Raw genomic sequence first — 17,739 nt, 5'->3', positions numbered from 1 at the left:
TTGCAACCAAACTTTAACTTCCTGACTGATACCTTCAATATATCCACATCATTTTCCTATCTCATGATGCCATCTGTTTTGTGAAGCACACCAATCCCTCCTGCAGCAAAGCACCCCCACAACATGATGCTGCCGCCCCCGTGTTTCATGGTTGGGATGGTGTTCTTCGGCTTGCATGCTTCCCCTTTTTCCTCCAAACATAACGATGGTGATTATGGCCAAACAGTTCTATTTTTGTTTCATCAGACCAGAGGACATTTCTCCAAAAAGTACGATCTTTGTCCCCATGTGCAGTTGCAAACTGTAGTCTGGCTTTTTTATGGCGGTTTTGAAGCACTGGCTTCTTCCTTGCTGAGCGGCCTTTCAGGTTATGTCGATATAGGACTCATTTTACTGTGGATATAGATAATTTTGTACCTGTTTCCCCCAGCATCTTCAGAAGGTCCTTTGCTGTTGTTCTGGGATTGATTTGCACTTTTCGCACCAAAGTAGGTTCATCTTCCTGAGCGGTATGACGGCTGCATGGTCCCATGGTGTTTATACTTGCGCACTATTGTTTGTACAGATGAATATGATACCTTCAGGCGTTTGGAAACTGCTCCCAAGGATGAACCAGAGGTTTTGGCTGATTTCTTTTGATTTTCTCATGATGTCAAGCAAAGAGGCACTGAGTTAGGCCTTGTAATACATCCACAGGTACACCTCCAATTGACTCAAATGATGTCAATTAGCCTATCAGAAGCTTCTAAAGCCATGACATAATTTTCTGGAATTTTCCAAGCTGTTTAAAGGCACAGTCAACTTAGTGTATGTAAACTTCTGACCCACTGGAATTGTGATACAGTGAATTACAAGTTAAATAATCTTTCTCTAAACAATTGTTGGAAAAATGACTTGTGTCATGCACAAAGTAGATGTCCTAACCGACTTGCCAAAACTATAGTTTGTTAACAAGAAATTTGTGGAGTGGTTGAAAAACGAGTTTTAATGACTCCAACCTAAGTGTATGTAAACTTCCGACTTCAACTGTCGTGGGATGAACTAGTAAGGGTGCATTTGAAATGGCATGTGACAGGCAGGTTTATGTGGAATGGGGAACTTTGACGAGTGGAATGGGGAAAAGAATGGTCAGTTAGACTACATGGAGGCAATATTATTGAAGTTGCATGGACGGCACTCACGTGTGGAAGCCTGGGCGACCTTGAGAACCTTGTCAGGCCCTGCGAAAAGAGTAATACAACTGGAATGATTGTAAATAAGGAAGACAAATTAGATTTTTTTCATAGAATGACATTTTTATCGGTTTGCACACACGCACTTTAACACATCCTTTATGCATTCAGGTAGTCCACTTTTCCGAATCCTCCTTTTGGGGATATATTATGTCTTATAAAATCACATGAACCTGTTTCCTAAGCCGCCCGCCCCCATGTTATTTCTTTGATCATTATCTAAATGTTGCTAGGGATGGCATCTTTGCCACGCAGACTGAATCTGTTAATTGGTCCTGCATTGGATGGCAGCTGGATTCCAGAGAGAATTATTCTCTCTGCTGCCATGGAGGGAAATTGCCAGCAATGTATCGCAACTACGGGCTTCAACTATGAACTTTACACCGTGAAACTTACATTTTGTCGAAGCCTATCTTCACATATTCTGAATACATGTTTTCTCTCTGACAGTACGGTTTCTTGTATGTACAATACACACCAGCATAATCCTTGCTTTCTCTTTGATCATAACACACGGCACAGGGAGCTCAGGATAGTGACAGTAAGCCTCCTTAGAGAAAATACAAGTATCTCCCTTACTGCCAATAAAAATAAATGCAATAAACAGGCTTCCTTTCTTAGATTTTTTTCAGTGACAACATCGAGTCTTTGGTAACAATATTGAACAATGTATATAATATAGGTGAGCTATTACTGGAAAAAGAAGGGCTCATCATTCACACTGGGGCAAAAGTTTTCCAAAGGGAGACAGCCTCCCTGAAGCTAATGGGAATGTCATTACTGACATTAATTGTTATCAATTAATGGGTAAACTTGTGCATTTCAAGTCCTGCCAGTGGCCCACAGAGCAAATAGATTTAGAGCAAGTTCAATCAAATATTGTTATCTCTTAACTCAAAAGAGAGTGTGGTGACTCTCTGTAGGCTGTGTGTGCCTGTGTGCGTGTGTGTGTGCGTGTGCGTGCGTGTGTGTGTGCGCGCGTGTGTGTGTGTGTGTGTGTGTGTGTGTGTGTGTGTGTGTGTGTGTGTGTGTGTGTGTGTGTGTGTGTGTGTGTGTGTGTGTGTGTGTGTGTGTGTGTGTGTGTGTGTGTGTGTGTGTGTGTGTGTGTGTGTGTGTGCGTGCGTGTGTGTGTCTCTCCGCATGCCGTGCGTATGTCAAAAAAAGTGCTATGAGCAAGTGATAGGGGCTATTGTCTGTGAGTGTTTGTGTGTGTGGACAGTGGATAGGGGCCTGGCTACCAGTGTGGAAGTTAAGTATCTATAACAGAGTTTTTATAACTGCTTATGAGTATATTATGGACTCTTATGGTCAGTGTAGTACTATTATAAGGCATTGTAAAGGACATTGTAATAAGCAGTTAACCCTTCGTTAAAGTGTTATCCAGATTTTCAGCACTGAGTTCTCCTTCAGCCTGTGCCAGGTTGAAGCCTGCACCCCTGGCCACGTGCCAGAGCCCACTTCGAACAGATGGTGAGAGGGAACTAGAGCATTGCTCAGACCCAAAACCTGATTACAAACCACTTTGCGGGCCCGCAATTCGACACACAGTTTGAAGACAGACAGTGCAAGGCTGCCAAATGAATGGGAAACAAATATCATTTCATTTCAACCAAATGCCTTCATTTCATTTCTTCTTGTGCGCCATGCTCAAATTGCCCCCCCGCCCCCCCCGAAAAAAACCCACATAAAGAATACATTTGAATCCAAACCGAACGCTTGAACAAATGTAATATCAGCGTCGCTCAAATCTCGTTTCTGAAGACATGAAAGGAAATTAGATGAAATGCTGGCAATGTGACTAGAAAAAAAGAACGCTCAAATATTCCAAAAGATGACAAGGTGGCGATACAAAGGCTTTGTAAAAAAAATTACACGCCTTTGACTGATGAAAGCTTAGCTAGTAGCTATTTCTTCACGTCTGTCATTTGATTCGCCATGTTGTCAAACCACAAGGGATTTACAAAACTCCATTCCCTTCTATTGTTTGGAAGAGGTTGAGGGGAGTCTGTGAGCTGATGCCAGCAGTCATAACTCAAACCTACTGCATTTATGTTGTACAGACACATTTAGTAAATACTTCTGTTAACAACTGCAAGACATACTAAAAATATAAAGCAAAGCATTTCTGAAATTCTTATGAACAGTTTATGAAGGTGGCATGTATGGGTTATGAATGTGTTATGAAGTCCTTACGTAGGTCACCTTCAAGTAAAGCACCAGACTTTCCTCTGTTTACAGCCTTTCCAAAGAAATTACACACTAAATAACATTTTTGTTGTTGTTGCTTTGTGTGAATTAAGCAACTGTCACTTGTTCTGGGGTAATGACCGCTGTGGGTAGAACATGCCCTTATGCACAGATCTAGGATCAGCTTATCTTCCCAACCCTTAACCTTATCCATTAGGGGCGAAAACCACAAACCTGATGGGACAAGTTTATCCCACTCTGTTATGTGTAGAGCGGTGCTAGGATATGCGTAACAGTAGCACTGACAAATAGAATTGACATGACAACAAAGTCACCGAGTTTGATTGGTCAAGAGAGGATTGATCAATTGTGCAGAAGGAACGTCAAGGAGAGTGACAATGACATTTTAGTGTAAAAACAGCCTATGTAATGGTTTGCTTTATTCTACTCTAAAAATTGTGTATATTTGCGATTTTAAATGAGTATAGCATCAACTTCTTTCATTCAAATGTTTTTTGAGTTTTGGTAGAGGTTGCAGTGGAGGTGTGTGTGTCTCACCTCTGCTTCGCTGCCTTCTCTCAGGTTGTATGTGAGGTTGTGGAGGATATCTGCAGTGAACAGGCTGGCGTACTCCGGGTAGAACTCCAGCACCTCCCTTAGAGCCCGCACACTGATGTACTGCAGGTCGCAGTAGGTCAGCGCCTTCACGTCCGCATTAGTCTTGATCACGTGATCCGTCCCCGGCAGGTCGGAGCCAATCAGATCCCCCTTCCCTGTAACCAACCAGTCAGTAACATACAGTATGGCACGTGTTGGTGCTGCTGAGAAATCATTGGCCCTGTCCAGAAACCCCCTAGCCTCTACCCCATAGGTACTTGTGGAAATCTCCTCTAGTACCCCCAGCCAATTCTAGTACACCCTGCCAGTTCTAGTACCCCCAGCCAGTTTTAGTTCCTCCAGCCAGTTCTACTTTTTTGACCAAATCCAGTACTAGCACACGTTATTCAACTAATAAAGGACTTGATGAGCAGTTAACCAGTCAAATCAGCTGTGCTAAAAGAATAATAGATCAATTGAGTGGATCTGGGTACTTGAGGAGAGGTTAAGGGAACTCTGGTATAAGCAAGGTGGTGAAAGTCCTATCAAGCCCATCAAATGTTTATCATATTCCATCCCCACTAGTCTCTCTTCAGAGTAGGGTGAAGTTGCCCCTAGACACTGATCTTTGGTCAGTTTAGCATTTTCCCCACTAATGGTTAAGGTTTGAATTGGGGGAAGGGAAGCTGATCCTAGATCTGTACCTAAGGGGAACTTCACTCTCTCTCTTCGGTCCCACATATGACCTACAGATGACAATGACCTTTGACCCCTATACTAACCTAGGATGGCCAGCACCATGCTGTCCTTGAGCACCTCCAGGGAACCCGAGCAGACAAAGTAGTTAGCGTGGAGCGCGTCGCCCTGCCGGATCAAGTACTCGCCAGGGGCGCAGAACGAGGTCTTGATGTGGAGGGAGAGCGAGCGCAGACAGCCACGGCTGGCCCCCTCGAACACGGGCAGCTGCAGGATGTCCTTGTTCAGGTGCATGGCGATGTCGGCCCGCAGCTCGTCTGGGAAGTCGTGCAAGAGCTGGAACGGAGAGAAAGAGGAAGAGAGAGAGATAGAGAGAGGGAGTGGTGAGGGAGAGAGAGAAAAAGAGAGAGAGAGCACTTGACCAATGTAAAAAGGACCATGTCAACTTATCAATGTGGCTACCATATAGTGTGTTGTAATAGAGTAGTGGCTGGAGGGCACACACTTAAAGTTGTAAAAATGTATTTTAATGTAAAAAATATATATATTATAATGTATATTACTGTCTTCATTTTTGCTGCACCCCAGGAAGTGTAGCTGCTGCCTTGGCATGAGCTAATGGGGATCCATAATAAATACAAAATGCAATAAGATAGCATAAATCTGACCTGGATCAGTGTGTTTTATGCATCGTTCTGTTGTTGTATTGTGGTTGCATTATGGTCGTATGACCTTACCTCGTTGGCATCGATGCCATTGTTAACGGACCAGGTGGTCTGGAAGTACTCCAGCATTCGCTGTTTGAGCTGCTGGGGAAGACGGTGAACCCTGATGAAGTCCTTCAAGTCCTTCATGCGCGTGTGGTAGAGGGAGCGCCGCGAGTACATCCGCTGGATGATGGCCGTCACGTTCCCAAATACCACCGCATGCATCAGGGCTGGGGGGAGAGAACAGAAGAGAAGAGGAGAGGAAAGGAGAGGAGATGCAGAGGAACAAGGCACACATTTTAAATCCCCATAACCACAGTGCAACTTACAAATGAAAAGACGTCAAACTGCATCCAAACTTTGGGCCTGGACCTGGCATGCCCGCTTGCCCGGGTGGCAGCGCCAAACCAGGGTGCCACACTCACCCCCTATGAGCATAGTGCAGATAGAGAAGATCTTCTCAGCGTCAGTGTTGGCACACACATTGCCGAAGCCCACGCTGGTGAGGCTACTGAGGGTGAAGTAGAGGGCAGCGATATAGGAGCTGCGTACTGAGGGTCCGCCCAGTGTGCTGTTGGCGTATGGAGTCTCCAAACGCTTGCCCAGCTCATGGAGCCAACCTGTTAGGGTAGGGGTTGTAGGGGTGAGACCAGGTCTGAAGGTCAGCATTCATATAACTCCAAGCCACACTTACTTGTATAACTTAGGGTTTAAAAAATATATATATATGAATCAACATTGAGAATTCAGACAAGTCGTGCTGGAAGAAAACTGGGCTGGGGAGAAAGAAAACGTTATTTTTTGTGAACAAATATTTCATTTTGTCGACATAATAAAACAAATTGTTGTGGACATCTGTTGCAGCTCAGGTCGACTACAAAACCCACAATGCAATGCTCTCTCTCTTGGCTGGCTGGCTAGCTAGTTAGCTAGCAAACTTAGCTACACACAATAATACTAAAGTTAAAATCAGCATGTGGAGTATCTAGCGAGCTGTAAAATTGCCTAAACAAACTGCACTATCAATTTAAGAGTATATCTCACTGAGTTCAACGTGTCAGAGCGAGTGCAGAGTACGCAACAATGGCCCTTTCCCACATTTCCCAAAGACACAGGGCACAGTGTGAGATTGTACTTGAGGGAGAAGCTGAGTTGAATAATTTGGTACCATTTTTAAATTGAGCACATCTAAGTGAAATATCTACTTTGTCATGACGATATAAACGGATGGATGTGTTCTAGACAAGTATGCCCATACCATCTATTGGCTGATTTGGCGGACGGGAGTGCAGGTAATTGTTATAAAAGCGTTATGTAATGTGATAGTGTGTTATCCCCTATCGCCAGTGACGAGAACCGTGTAGTATGACCCTTTCCGACACAAGTTCCGGATTTCACATACGGACCACTTAGAAGTTAAATCACGGGGAGCATTTTTATTTTAACCACTGAACATAGGTTTACAAGATATTGATAGGAGTTTCATGATTTGTATTCCTTGGGTGATGGATCATGCCTCTAAGAGCGATGTTCTGGATGCGCAAGAGGAGACACTTCTACTCTAATCATGTAAAATAAATGCTGTTTGTATCGTTGCAGAGCAAGCGTGAACATCTTCTGTTGCGGTACACTGCCTATGTCACTGTTCAGGTGGTCTGTCATCAAAGACTTAGAGTGATGGGGGCGTTGGCAAGGCACTCGCTGGTTGCCACCCCTGCCAGGGCACACCAAGAGTCAGGAAGCTGGCATGGACTTAAGGGAGCTGGTGGAATGAGGTTGTGTCCTCCAGGGATAAATAAGGCCCAGTATTGCTTTCCTTTGACACACACTTGTTCACACACGTGGACACACACTTACGCATGCCTACACGTACACACACACATATGGCGTTGGAGACTTAAATCTGGTGCATCTATCGATGAGAATGATCAATGTGTGGGTGCGCATTGCGTGCATGCACACAAGTGAAAATGTCTGTACACCCCAGGCCCTGGTATTTGTGAGTGTCACCCATCTCACCCACCCACCCACTCGGCCCTCACCTTCCTCACTCAGCCAGCCAGACTCACCTATGTCCCAGGTGTCAGGGTCGTTGTTCTCCATCTCCTTGCGTCCGATGATGTACCAGATGCAGGCCATCCAGTGGGCCAGCAGGGCAAACATGGACATGAGCAGGGTGAGCACCATGGCACTGTACTGGGAGTAACGGTCCAGCTTCTGGAGAAGCCTCAACAGCCGCAGTAAGCGAACCGTCTTCAGCAGGTGGACCAGGGAGGTCTGGGACCAAGAGGACAGAGAGGACAAAGATAAGAACAGATTTTTCTTCTTTTTTTTTTTTGATTAATTTTGAGAGAGTGGAGTAGGTTGTGTAGACCATTGAAATTAAAAAGTAATTTAAATTGTTTTAATTAGAATTGTTTTCCACATTCACTTGGTGTGGAGTAGGTTGAAGATAATTGAAATGAAATCCGAATTAAATGTATTTTTTACATTTAAGGCAACATTCATGACAACAAAACGTGGAAACTATGAAAATGAGCTGCCAGAACAGCTCCAATGAGCCTTGGAATAGCTTCTACAAGTGGAGCTCTCTGGAACTCTATTTGAGGGATGCGACACCATTCTTCCATGGGAAATTCCATAATTCTGTGTTTTGTTGATGGAAAACGCTGTCTCAGACGCCTCTCCAGAATCTCCCATAAGTGTTCAATTGGGCTGATATCTGGTGACTGAGACGGCCATGGCATTTGGTTTACATCATTTTCATGCTCATCAAACCATTGAGTGACCACTCATGCCCTGTGGATGGGGACATTGTCGTCTTGGAGGAGACCACTCCCATTAGGGTAGAAAATTATTCACCATAGGTTGAAGGTGATCACTCAGAATAGCTGTGTATATACTATCGGTGCATCGCAAATTCAACAATGAGTCGTTTGGAAGGAATCAGTGGCTAACTGCAGGCATTGCAAAGCAACCAGTAGCCTGCTATTCAATGGAGTGGCTGTTTATTTTTTTTCTCTCAGAGTTCCCACTATAAATCCAGAGAATGCCAGACTTTGATGACAAAGTTTGATTTAAAAAATTGCCCACAAAGGACTGCCGCGCCACCTTCAGTGAGCACATCACAAGCCAAGGTGAATCCAAACATATATTGTATGCTGCTGCATAAATTATGTAATATGCTAGGGAGATATGTATACTGTAGCTAAGAAAGTAATACTAAGTGTATGTTGTGTAGTAAGCTGATAGTAGCCCATGTGCCTCACCCTAATGATTTGGTCTATTTTCACCTCTTAATTTCGCCTAACGTTACTGTTCTGACTCGGTGGTGCTGCATATGTAGCCTATAACCTGTTTATGAGAAATCTCATAATCTAATGTTGTAAGAGGTTTCATTGTCTGCTTATATGCCCCCTTTATTTATCCTACAGTTCTGACTTAGTGTACAGGGAAAATACTGTAAGAGCAGCCCATGTTCTGCATTCTGTTGCTGTACATTTCAAAAGTGCTGAACACAGTTATATTGACTACGTCCGTCTTACACCACGCTCGCTCAGTAATGTCTTCATCGAAATTACGGAATGCCTCTTCTCTGCTCATCGTTCCCTTATGCCATAGTTTGTACATCTCAATTATCAGTAGCAACCACATTTGTTTAAGCAAGTCAGCCATATCAGCTATGTTTTTGAAAAAGGCAGTATACGAGGCTGAATGAACTGTTTCGCTGCCAGACAAGGCTCCGCTGATAGCCAGGTGTAGAAGGATTCACTCCATTGTGCTGGAAAGAAAGCTCTGCTGTTGAGACAGCTTTATGTAGGCCAGTATGTGGGCACGGTTTGTGGGCACCACTTGTCGCCGTTATAGTGCAATTATTGTATTGTTTAGTGTTGTGTAGTGTCTTTGCTGGCATGCATCTAAAAAAAATTGGGGGGAGTTTACCCCGCCAAGATTTACATGCTAAAATCGCCACTGCCCTGTAGGCACCTTCAACTTACCAAAGGTATTATAAATTACACTTGCTGAGATTCACTTGCCTCCAACCAAATTAATTAGAATTTATCCAGGCCATTTTTTTATTCTTTGAAGTGAATTTGTATGTGTATAGGTACAGTATCGTGTACGTGAATATACGACCTCATATACCCACCACGGTGATGTTGAAGGCATAGAGCAGGTCAAAGGGCAGTGCAGCCACCAGGTCGACAAAGAACCAGGTGGTGGCGTAGTGGATGCAAATGGAGCGTGCCTCGTACACCACCTGACCCGACGTGCTCACAAAGGATGTTCGGAAGTTCAGGATGATGTCTGTGAATGGAGTGGGTATGAAATAAGTGATGAGGTTCCAAGATAGCTAAATGTTTGCTTAGTGGTCACAGGAATGTTTCAGTCATGGTAGCATAGTGGTCACCCAACCCTTGGGGAAAACCCTGTGCATGCTTTTGCTCCAGCCCTGCACGACAGCACCTAATTCAACGTATATCTCACCAAGAGGTGTTGTCGTTTCTGGCTGGAGCAAAAGACTGCACACCCAAGTTGTTCAGGACCAGCATCCGACCTGGGTTCAAATACTACTCAAGTAATTTCAATTCATTTCACATTCATTTCAAAGTAAGTATTTGGATATTTTTCTTAAAAATAGTTGAATATTGGAAATACACTTGGAAAGTATTGGTATGTATTTGAAAATACTAAAATACAGAGACAGGGGTATTTCCAAATACGCATATTTCAATATTCCATGCATTTGAACCCAGGTCTGTTTGGTCCTATGGTATTTGAAATATACTTGGAAACAATTGCTGAAAATAGTTTCAAATATTATTTATAGGAAATCATTTGAAAATACTTTTAAAAAAAACTTCAAATAGAAGTAATCCAGCCAAATAATTTGAAAATAATTAAATACAGAGAAAATAAGTATTTAAAATACAAATACTTAAATAAGAATGTATTTGAACCAAGGTCTTAGTCTGACCAGGACACATACTCTCTATCTTGGAAATGTATCTACTACAGGAGAAACACTGGATCAGATGAATATACTGGACATAACAGTTAATACAGTTAAGACTAAGAGAACAGCAAACCATAATTAAGCCAAATCCTGACGTGATTATTTCCAATCTCTTGCCTCCTATTCCCTAGATCCCAGATATCCTACCGCCTATAGAGTATCTCCATGGTGATGTCGTTGATGTTGGTGGAGCAGGTGGCTGCTTTCAGCTCCTATTTCCTATCCCTTATCTCCTACAACTTACCTCCTATCTCCTCCTATCCTTTCACCTTATCCCCTTATTTCATAAGAACATCTCCATGACTGTGTGGTTTTTGATGGAGAAGCATCCAATGTCCTATTCCTTATCTCCTACAACCTTCCCATCTCCTATACCTTTCCTTTCGTTTTCTCCCTTACTTCCTTACTCCCTCACCCAGGATGGAAGAGCATTTCCTCAACAATGTCGTTAACAATGATGGCACGTCCCATTTCATATTCCTTACTTCCTACATCCTACAACATACCTCCTACCTCCTATTCCCTTACTCCGCCCATCTCCTCACCCAGGATGAAGAGCATCTCCACGGCGATGTCACTGACGATGGTGGCGCGGGCGGCCGTGTCCAGCTCGTCGTAAGGCGTGAAGCAGACGTTGTAGGGCACGGTGACCGCCACATAGAAGGTGGCAAGGAGGATCATCCAGTCCCATAATGCCTTGGATACGCTGTAGTGAAGCAGGATGAAGCGGGACTTCTGGACCGCCGCTACCTTATACTCCGGGAGGGACGAGGGCTTCTCAAACATGTTCTGAAGGGGAGAGATAGCGGGAGAGAGAGATGTGTTGGTAGAATGATTAAAGGATGAATGGGATTGTGTGTGAAGTGAGGTGCTGAATAAGCTCTTGACCAAAACAGTCACCCACTTGGGCCAGTTTCTCAAGTTCCTCCGTTTCTCATTGTTTCTGCTACACATCATGAATGCAAAAGGTATCACATTTGTCCATCAGTGCCCTATCAAAAAGCCAGGTCCTCCGATCAAGATGACTTCCTGTGAGGGAGGAAGTGAGGCAACGATGAAGGGGAAACGACCAACTACGCCACACTGAGCATCAGAATGACATGCATGATTTCAACTCTTCCTTCAACATCCCCCCATCCAAAAGTCATCAGCTATTTCTCGCCCAAGTGTATTTCTCAACTTTTCTCATCTCGTCTCATTAAAGACAAATGAGAGAAGTGCCGATTCGACTGAACTTCGCCATAAAAATTTGAAATAGCACTTATTCATTCCCCCCTCGTTAGAATTTTTGATTGAGAAAGCTAATCATGGGTGAGATATATTATAATACCATGGCGAATCAGAGTGTCCATCCGGGGTTGGCAAAATGACAGCGCAGATCTGACTATTGGACGTTATAGCCATAACAATGTTGAGGAGACATTAAGTAAAGCTATTACTTTAGACAGAAATGAAAGAGGGGTGAAGGGAAACAGAAAAGGCTAAATGGATCAAGGACTCCAGCCACCCAACCCACAGCCTGTTCACCTCACTATCATCTAGAAGGCGGAGACAGTTTAGGTGCATCCAAGCTGGGACCGAGAAATGCTTCTATCTCCAGGCCATCCGACTGTTAAACAGTCATCACTAGCTGGCCTACTATACTCTGCACCGTAGAGACCTCTTGCCCTATGTACATAAAGTCATTGAACACTGGTCACTATAATAATGTATTCAGTATATACAGTAATATATATATATATATATATATATATAATGTGTGTACACACCTTTTCCATGTATATACTGTCCATACTGTCTACACACACTATATATATCTATATTCAATATATATATATCGTGTGTGTGTAGACAGTATGGACGGTATATAAATGGAAAAGGTGTGTACAGCAGTAGTTATATAGGATGAAACATGACTAGAACAGTGTATACATATAAAGTGGGTAAAACAGTATGTATACATTATTATAGTGACCAGTGTTCAATGACAGCCTGGGTAATTAAGTATGAAATGTAATTTCCCTGGTATGTGTCCGGGAGGCGGCGAGCACCGTTGTGCTGCTGTGTAATCTTCTTAATGAGGCTCCTCGGGATGGATAGCCCTTACGTGGGGAAATAATTGGGGGAGCGAGGGAATTGTGGTCACACAAAAAAGGAGGGAGAGGAGGAGAGTGGCGTAATTATAACATTCCTAATTTTGTATGTGTGTGGGGAATAGTAAACGAAACAAACATTTTGCTAGTCCCCACAAGGTCAATGCTATTTCTAGGGGGTTTAGGGTTAAGCTTAGAACTAGTGTTAGGGTTATAATTAGGTTAGGGTTAGGAGCTAAGGTTAGTTTTAGGATTAGGTAAAATAGGATTTTGAATGGGACTGAATTGTGTGTCCCCACAAGGTTAGTTATACAAGACCGTGTGTGTGTGTGTGTGTGTGTGTGTGTGTGTGTGTGTGTGTGTGTGTGTGTGTGTGTGTGTGTGTGTGTGTGTGTGTGTGTGTGTGTGTGTGTGTGTGTGTGTGTGTGTGTGTGTGTGTGTGTGTGTGTGTGTGTGTGTGTGTGTGTGTGTGTCAAATTTGGGATCAATTAGGAATTTCTTCATTTAAATTCAATTCAACCCAAGAATTTAAATTTGCATTGGACACACCTCAGAGGAAGCAGAATTTGAATATAATTTCATTCAAAACAATTAAAAGAAATTCAACAGATGTGAAATAAAGTCATTCCTTTGACATATATTTTACAAAAAACGTCTGTCACATAATTCAAAAAAATATACAGATACCATTTCAAATATGAACTTAATTATAACTCAGCTGTCAAACATTTTTTTGTGATGAGATGTTAGATTGTTCTCTTCCATTCTGGAGTCTTTGATTTGATCTAATGCATTCTGGGAAATTTATTTTTTCTAATATGTAAGTGAAATTTGAATTATTATAGCCAACCTACAAAATTATACAATAATATTTATAATTTTAGGCAAATTAGTTTAAAAAATGTAATATTTCAACCATATGTTATACATATACATGGTTATACATGATGTCAACATCTACATTTGTATAGGGATGTGTCTACATACAGTACATAATAGCCATTTGAATAGCCATTACCCATTTCAATTTCATTGAATAGAAGTTCTACCTTTAATTAAAATTCTGTTTCCTGTGAGGTGTGGTCAATTCAAATTCAAGAATTCAATTGAAATTAAAGGGCACTTCGCAACTCCATTCAGAATTGACCCCAACCCTGGTGCGTGCGTGCGTTGTAAATGTCGGAATTGTCCCCAAACCATCACCTCTTGACTCATAATGACAGGCTCCTCTCGATTGTGAAAATGTGCAATATAAAGGGAAGAAGAAAAGAGGGACACTTTACAGTTACAATGACCATGTGTTATTTCCCACTTGTTTCGACTTCTGGGATGTTTCCCCCACTTCAATTAAGAAGCTGAATGGCACTGAGGCAAATCCAAGAAAAGCCAAGCTGATTTAATGTTTTTTTTAGCGAATGAGTCAGGGACGTCAGCGAACGCTGGGACTTCTTTTTTAATTTGGCTCACATTACATCACCGGGGTTGGGTCAATCCATCCTTCCGACAGCCAACAGAGCACGTCCTAGTGTTGATGAGAGGCGAAAAAGCCCGCTGCGGGCACCAAGTGTTGCTAAATCTCCCTGCAGCAACAGCTGATCTTTGTACTTCATCAAGCTTTACCCTGGCAACCCTAACGCGTATATCCCCCAGCATGCTTTGAGCTGAGAAAAACAAACCATGACACAGACAGATCATCGTCTCTTGATGAGGAAGCCCTTCTTGTGACTTCTAAATCAGTGTCAGCCCGTTGGTTTCTCTCATGAGCGACCCGGGTTTATATGTCGCTTGTAACACAGAAAGACAGACTTTCTCTCGAGCAGAATTCAGCACAGAGTAAAGATCCAACCAGCTGAAATGGCTGAAATAACCAGTTGAAATAACAGCATGGTTACTGTTAGATTTGACCACAGTAGACGGACGTACAACGACCAACTCCACCTTGTTGCTTCATCATCTCCCTCTTGAACACTCCACAACAACCTGCTCACATAAAAAGCAGGTCAAGACTGGTGGACTCATTGGAAACTGGGTTACAGTAGATTATATAAACCAGGGGGGACTAGAATTACACACTCCCAAACCCAAAAGAGAGTGGAAGAGGCAACGAGAGGACAGAAATGAGAAATACTTAGCTGAATCAGGTGTTTTATAGAGTAGTTCTGGAACAAAACCCTGAACACCGAGTAACTCTCCAGGAGGAGGGTTAGCCAACACTGACACAATCGATTCCTTGCCTCCTTAAAACCCACAGAAAGACGAATTGAGATAGATAGTTCTTCCCAACTCCTCTGAACAAACAGCCTAAATATAGGAATTGGGGGTAATCGTGGTGTATTTTAGGGCACTGAGATGCTTTGCAGTTATCCCACACTTTCTCTGAAGTTACAGCGTCAATCCTTCAACAGCCTGTTCTCTCTTCTCTCACACACAGGTGTTCCTTCCTTCCTGCCTTCCTGGACTGGTGCTACAAATAGTGAGCTATTCACAGCACGACCAACTGCTAACAGGGAAGAAATGAAAGGGGGGAGGGATAATGATATACACTACCGTTCAAAAGTTTGGGGTCACTTAGAAATGTCCTTGTTTTTGAAAGAAAAACACTTTTTTTTTGTCCATTAAAAGAACATCAAGTTGATCAGAAATACAGTGTAGCCTTTGTTAATGTTGTAAATTGACTATTGTAGCTGGAAACGGTGGATTTTGTTATGGAATATCTACATAGGCGTACTGAGGCCCATTATCAGCAACCATCATTCATGTATTCCAATGGCACGTTGTGTTAGCTAATCCAAGTTTATCATTTTAAAAGGCTAATTGATCATTAGTAAACCCTTTTGCAATTATGTTAGCACAGCTGAAAAGTGTTGTTCTGATTAAAGAAGCAATAAAACTGGCCTTCTTTAGACTAATTGATTACTCGTCGCCAAACCCACTGGCTACAGGTTATCTACAAGTCTCTGCTAGGTAAAGCCCCGCCTTATCTCAGCTCACTGGTCACCATAGCAGCACCCACTCGTAGCACGCGCTCCAGCAGGTATATCTCACTGGTCACCCCCAAAGCCAATTCCTCCTTTGGTCGTCTTTCCGTCCAGTTCTCTGCTGCCCATGACTGGAACGAATTGCAAAAATCTCTGAAGCTGGAGACTCACATCTCCCTCACTAGCTTTAAGCACCAGCTGTCAGAGCAGTTTACAGATCACTGCACCTGTACTTAGCCTATCTGTAAACAGCCCATCTATCTACCTACCTCATCCCCATACTGGTATTTATTTATTTTGCTCCTTTGCACCCCAGTATCTCTACCTGCACATTAATCTTCTGTCGATCTACCATTCCAGTGTTTAATTGCTATATTGTAATTACTTCGCCACCATGGCCTATTTATTTCCTTAACTTACCTAATTTGCACTCACTGTATATAGACTTTTTGTTTTCTTTTGTTCTACTGTATTATTGACTGTATGTTTTGTTTATTCCATGTGTAACTCTGTGTTGTTGTATGTGTCGAATTGCTACGCTTTATCTTGGCCAGGTCGCAGTTGCAAATGAGAAAGGTGAAATAATAAATAAAAAATAAATAAATAAATAGTTAAGTGGCCTAGCCAGTCTCCAGATCTCAACCCCATAGAAAATCTTTGGAGGGAGTTGAAAGTCCGTGTTGCCCAGCAACAGCCCCAAAACATCACTGCTCTAGAGGAGATCTGCATGGAGGAATGGGCCAAAATACCAGCAACAGTGTGTGAAAACCTTGTGAAGACTTACAGAAAACGTTTCACCTCTGTCATTGCCAACAAAGGGTATATAACAAAGTATTGAGATAAACTTTTGTTATTGACCAAATACTTATTTTTCACAATAATTTGCAAATAAATTCATTAAAAATCCTACAATGTGATTTTCTGGATTTTTTTTCTTCTCATTTTGTCTGTCATAGTTGAAGTGTACCTATGATGAAAATTACAGGCCTCTCATCTTTTTAAGTGGGAGAACTTGCACAATTGGTGGCTGACTAAATACTTTTTTGCCCCACTGTATCACATTCACATAAGTATTCAGACCGTTCACTCAGTACTTTGTTGAAGCATCTTTGGCAGCTATTACAGCCTCGAGTCTTGTTAGATATGATGCTACAAGCTTAGCACACCTGTATTTGGGGAGTTTCTCCCATTCTTCTCTGCAGATCCTCTCAAGCTCTGTCAAGGTGGATGGGGAGGGTCGCTGCACAGCTAATTCAGGTCTTTCCAGAGATGTTCATTTGGATTCAAGTCCGGGCTTTGGCTGAGCCACTTGTCCCGAAGCCACTCCTGTGTTGTCTTGTCTGTGTGCTTAAGGTTGTTGTCCTGTTGGAAGGTGAACCTTCGCCCCCCAGTCAGAGGTCCTGAGCACTCTGGAGCAGGTTTTAATCAAGGATCTCTCCGTACTTTGCCTCGATCCTGACTTGTCTCTCAGTCTCTGTCACTGAAAAACATCCCCACAGCATGATGCTGCCTCCAGCATGCTTCACCGTATAGACGGTGCCAGGTTTCCTCCAGTCGTGACACTTGGTATTCAAAGTTCAATCTTGGTTTCATCAGACCAGAGAATCTTGTTACTCATGAGCAGCTTTAGGTTCCTTTTGGCAAACCCCAAGCGGGCTGTCATGTGCCTTTTACTGAGGAGTGGCTTCCGTCTGGCCACTCTACCATAAAGGCCAGATTGGTGGAGTGCTGCAGAGATGGTTGTTCATCAACTCTAGAGCTCTGTCAGAGTGACCATGGGTTCTTGGTCACCTCCCTGACCAAGGCCCTTCTCCCTGATTTCTCATTTTGGCCAGGCGGCCAGCTCTAGGAGGAGTCTTGGTGGTTTCAAACTTGAGACCAATGTGTTCTTTGGGGACCTTCAATGCCTTGACACGATCCTGTCTTGGAGCTCTACGGACAATTCCTTCAACCTCATGGCATGGTTTTTGCTCTGACATGCACTGTCAACTGTGGAACCTTATATAGATGGGTGTGCGTTTCCAAATCATGTCCAATCAATTTAATTTACCACAGGGGGACTCCAATCAAATTGCAAAAACATCCCAAGGATGATCAATGGAAACAGGATGCACCTCGCTCAATTTCGTGTCTCATAGCAAAGAGTCTGAATACTTATGTTAATAAGGTTTTTTGTTTTTAATACATTTGCAAACATCTCAACCAACCTCTTTTCCCTTTGTCATTACGGGG

General features: G+C 42.9%; 1 protein-coding gene across 1 annotated transcript in view; it reads right to left on the bottom strand.

Annotated features, from left to right (window-relative positions):
* kcnh4b (potassium voltage-gated channel, subfamily H (eag-related), member 4b) overlaps nucleotides 1-17,739 on the bottom strand; it is a 69,457-nt gene that overhangs the window by 16,347 nt on the left and 35,371 nt on the right. The window contains exons 5-12 of the mRNA XM_021565316.2: nucleotides 10,982-11,225; nucleotides 9,570-9,727; nucleotides 7,489-7,696; nucleotides 5,845-6,039; nucleotides 5,450-5,649; nucleotides 4,799-5,048; nucleotides 3,978-4,192; nucleotides 1,182-1,220 (exon numbers count right to left, since the gene is read on the bottom strand). Coding sequence (XP_021420991.2) covers nucleotides 1,182-1,220; nucleotides 3,978-4,192; nucleotides 4,799-5,048; nucleotides 5,450-5,649; nucleotides 5,845-6,039; nucleotides 7,489-7,696; nucleotides 9,570-9,727; nucleotides 10,982-11,225 — 1,509 coding nt within the window. The remainder of the gene's footprint in view (nucleotides 1-1,181; nucleotides 1,221-3,977; nucleotides 4,193-4,798; nucleotides 5,049-5,449; nucleotides 5,650-5,844; nucleotides 6,040-7,488; nucleotides 7,697-9,569; nucleotides 9,728-10,981; nucleotides 11,226-17,739) is intronic.

This window comes from Oncorhynchus mykiss, chromosome 16, assembly GCF_013265735.2.
Source record: "Oncorhynchus mykiss isolate Arlee chromosome 16, USDA_OmykA_1.1, whole genome shotgun sequence".
Taxonomy (NCBI): Eukaryota; Metazoa; Chordata; class Actinopteri; order Salmoniformes; family Salmonidae; genus Oncorhynchus; species Oncorhynchus mykiss.
Note: the sequence above shows the minus strand (reverse complement) of the source record. Positions and strands in the feature narration are given on the sequence as shown.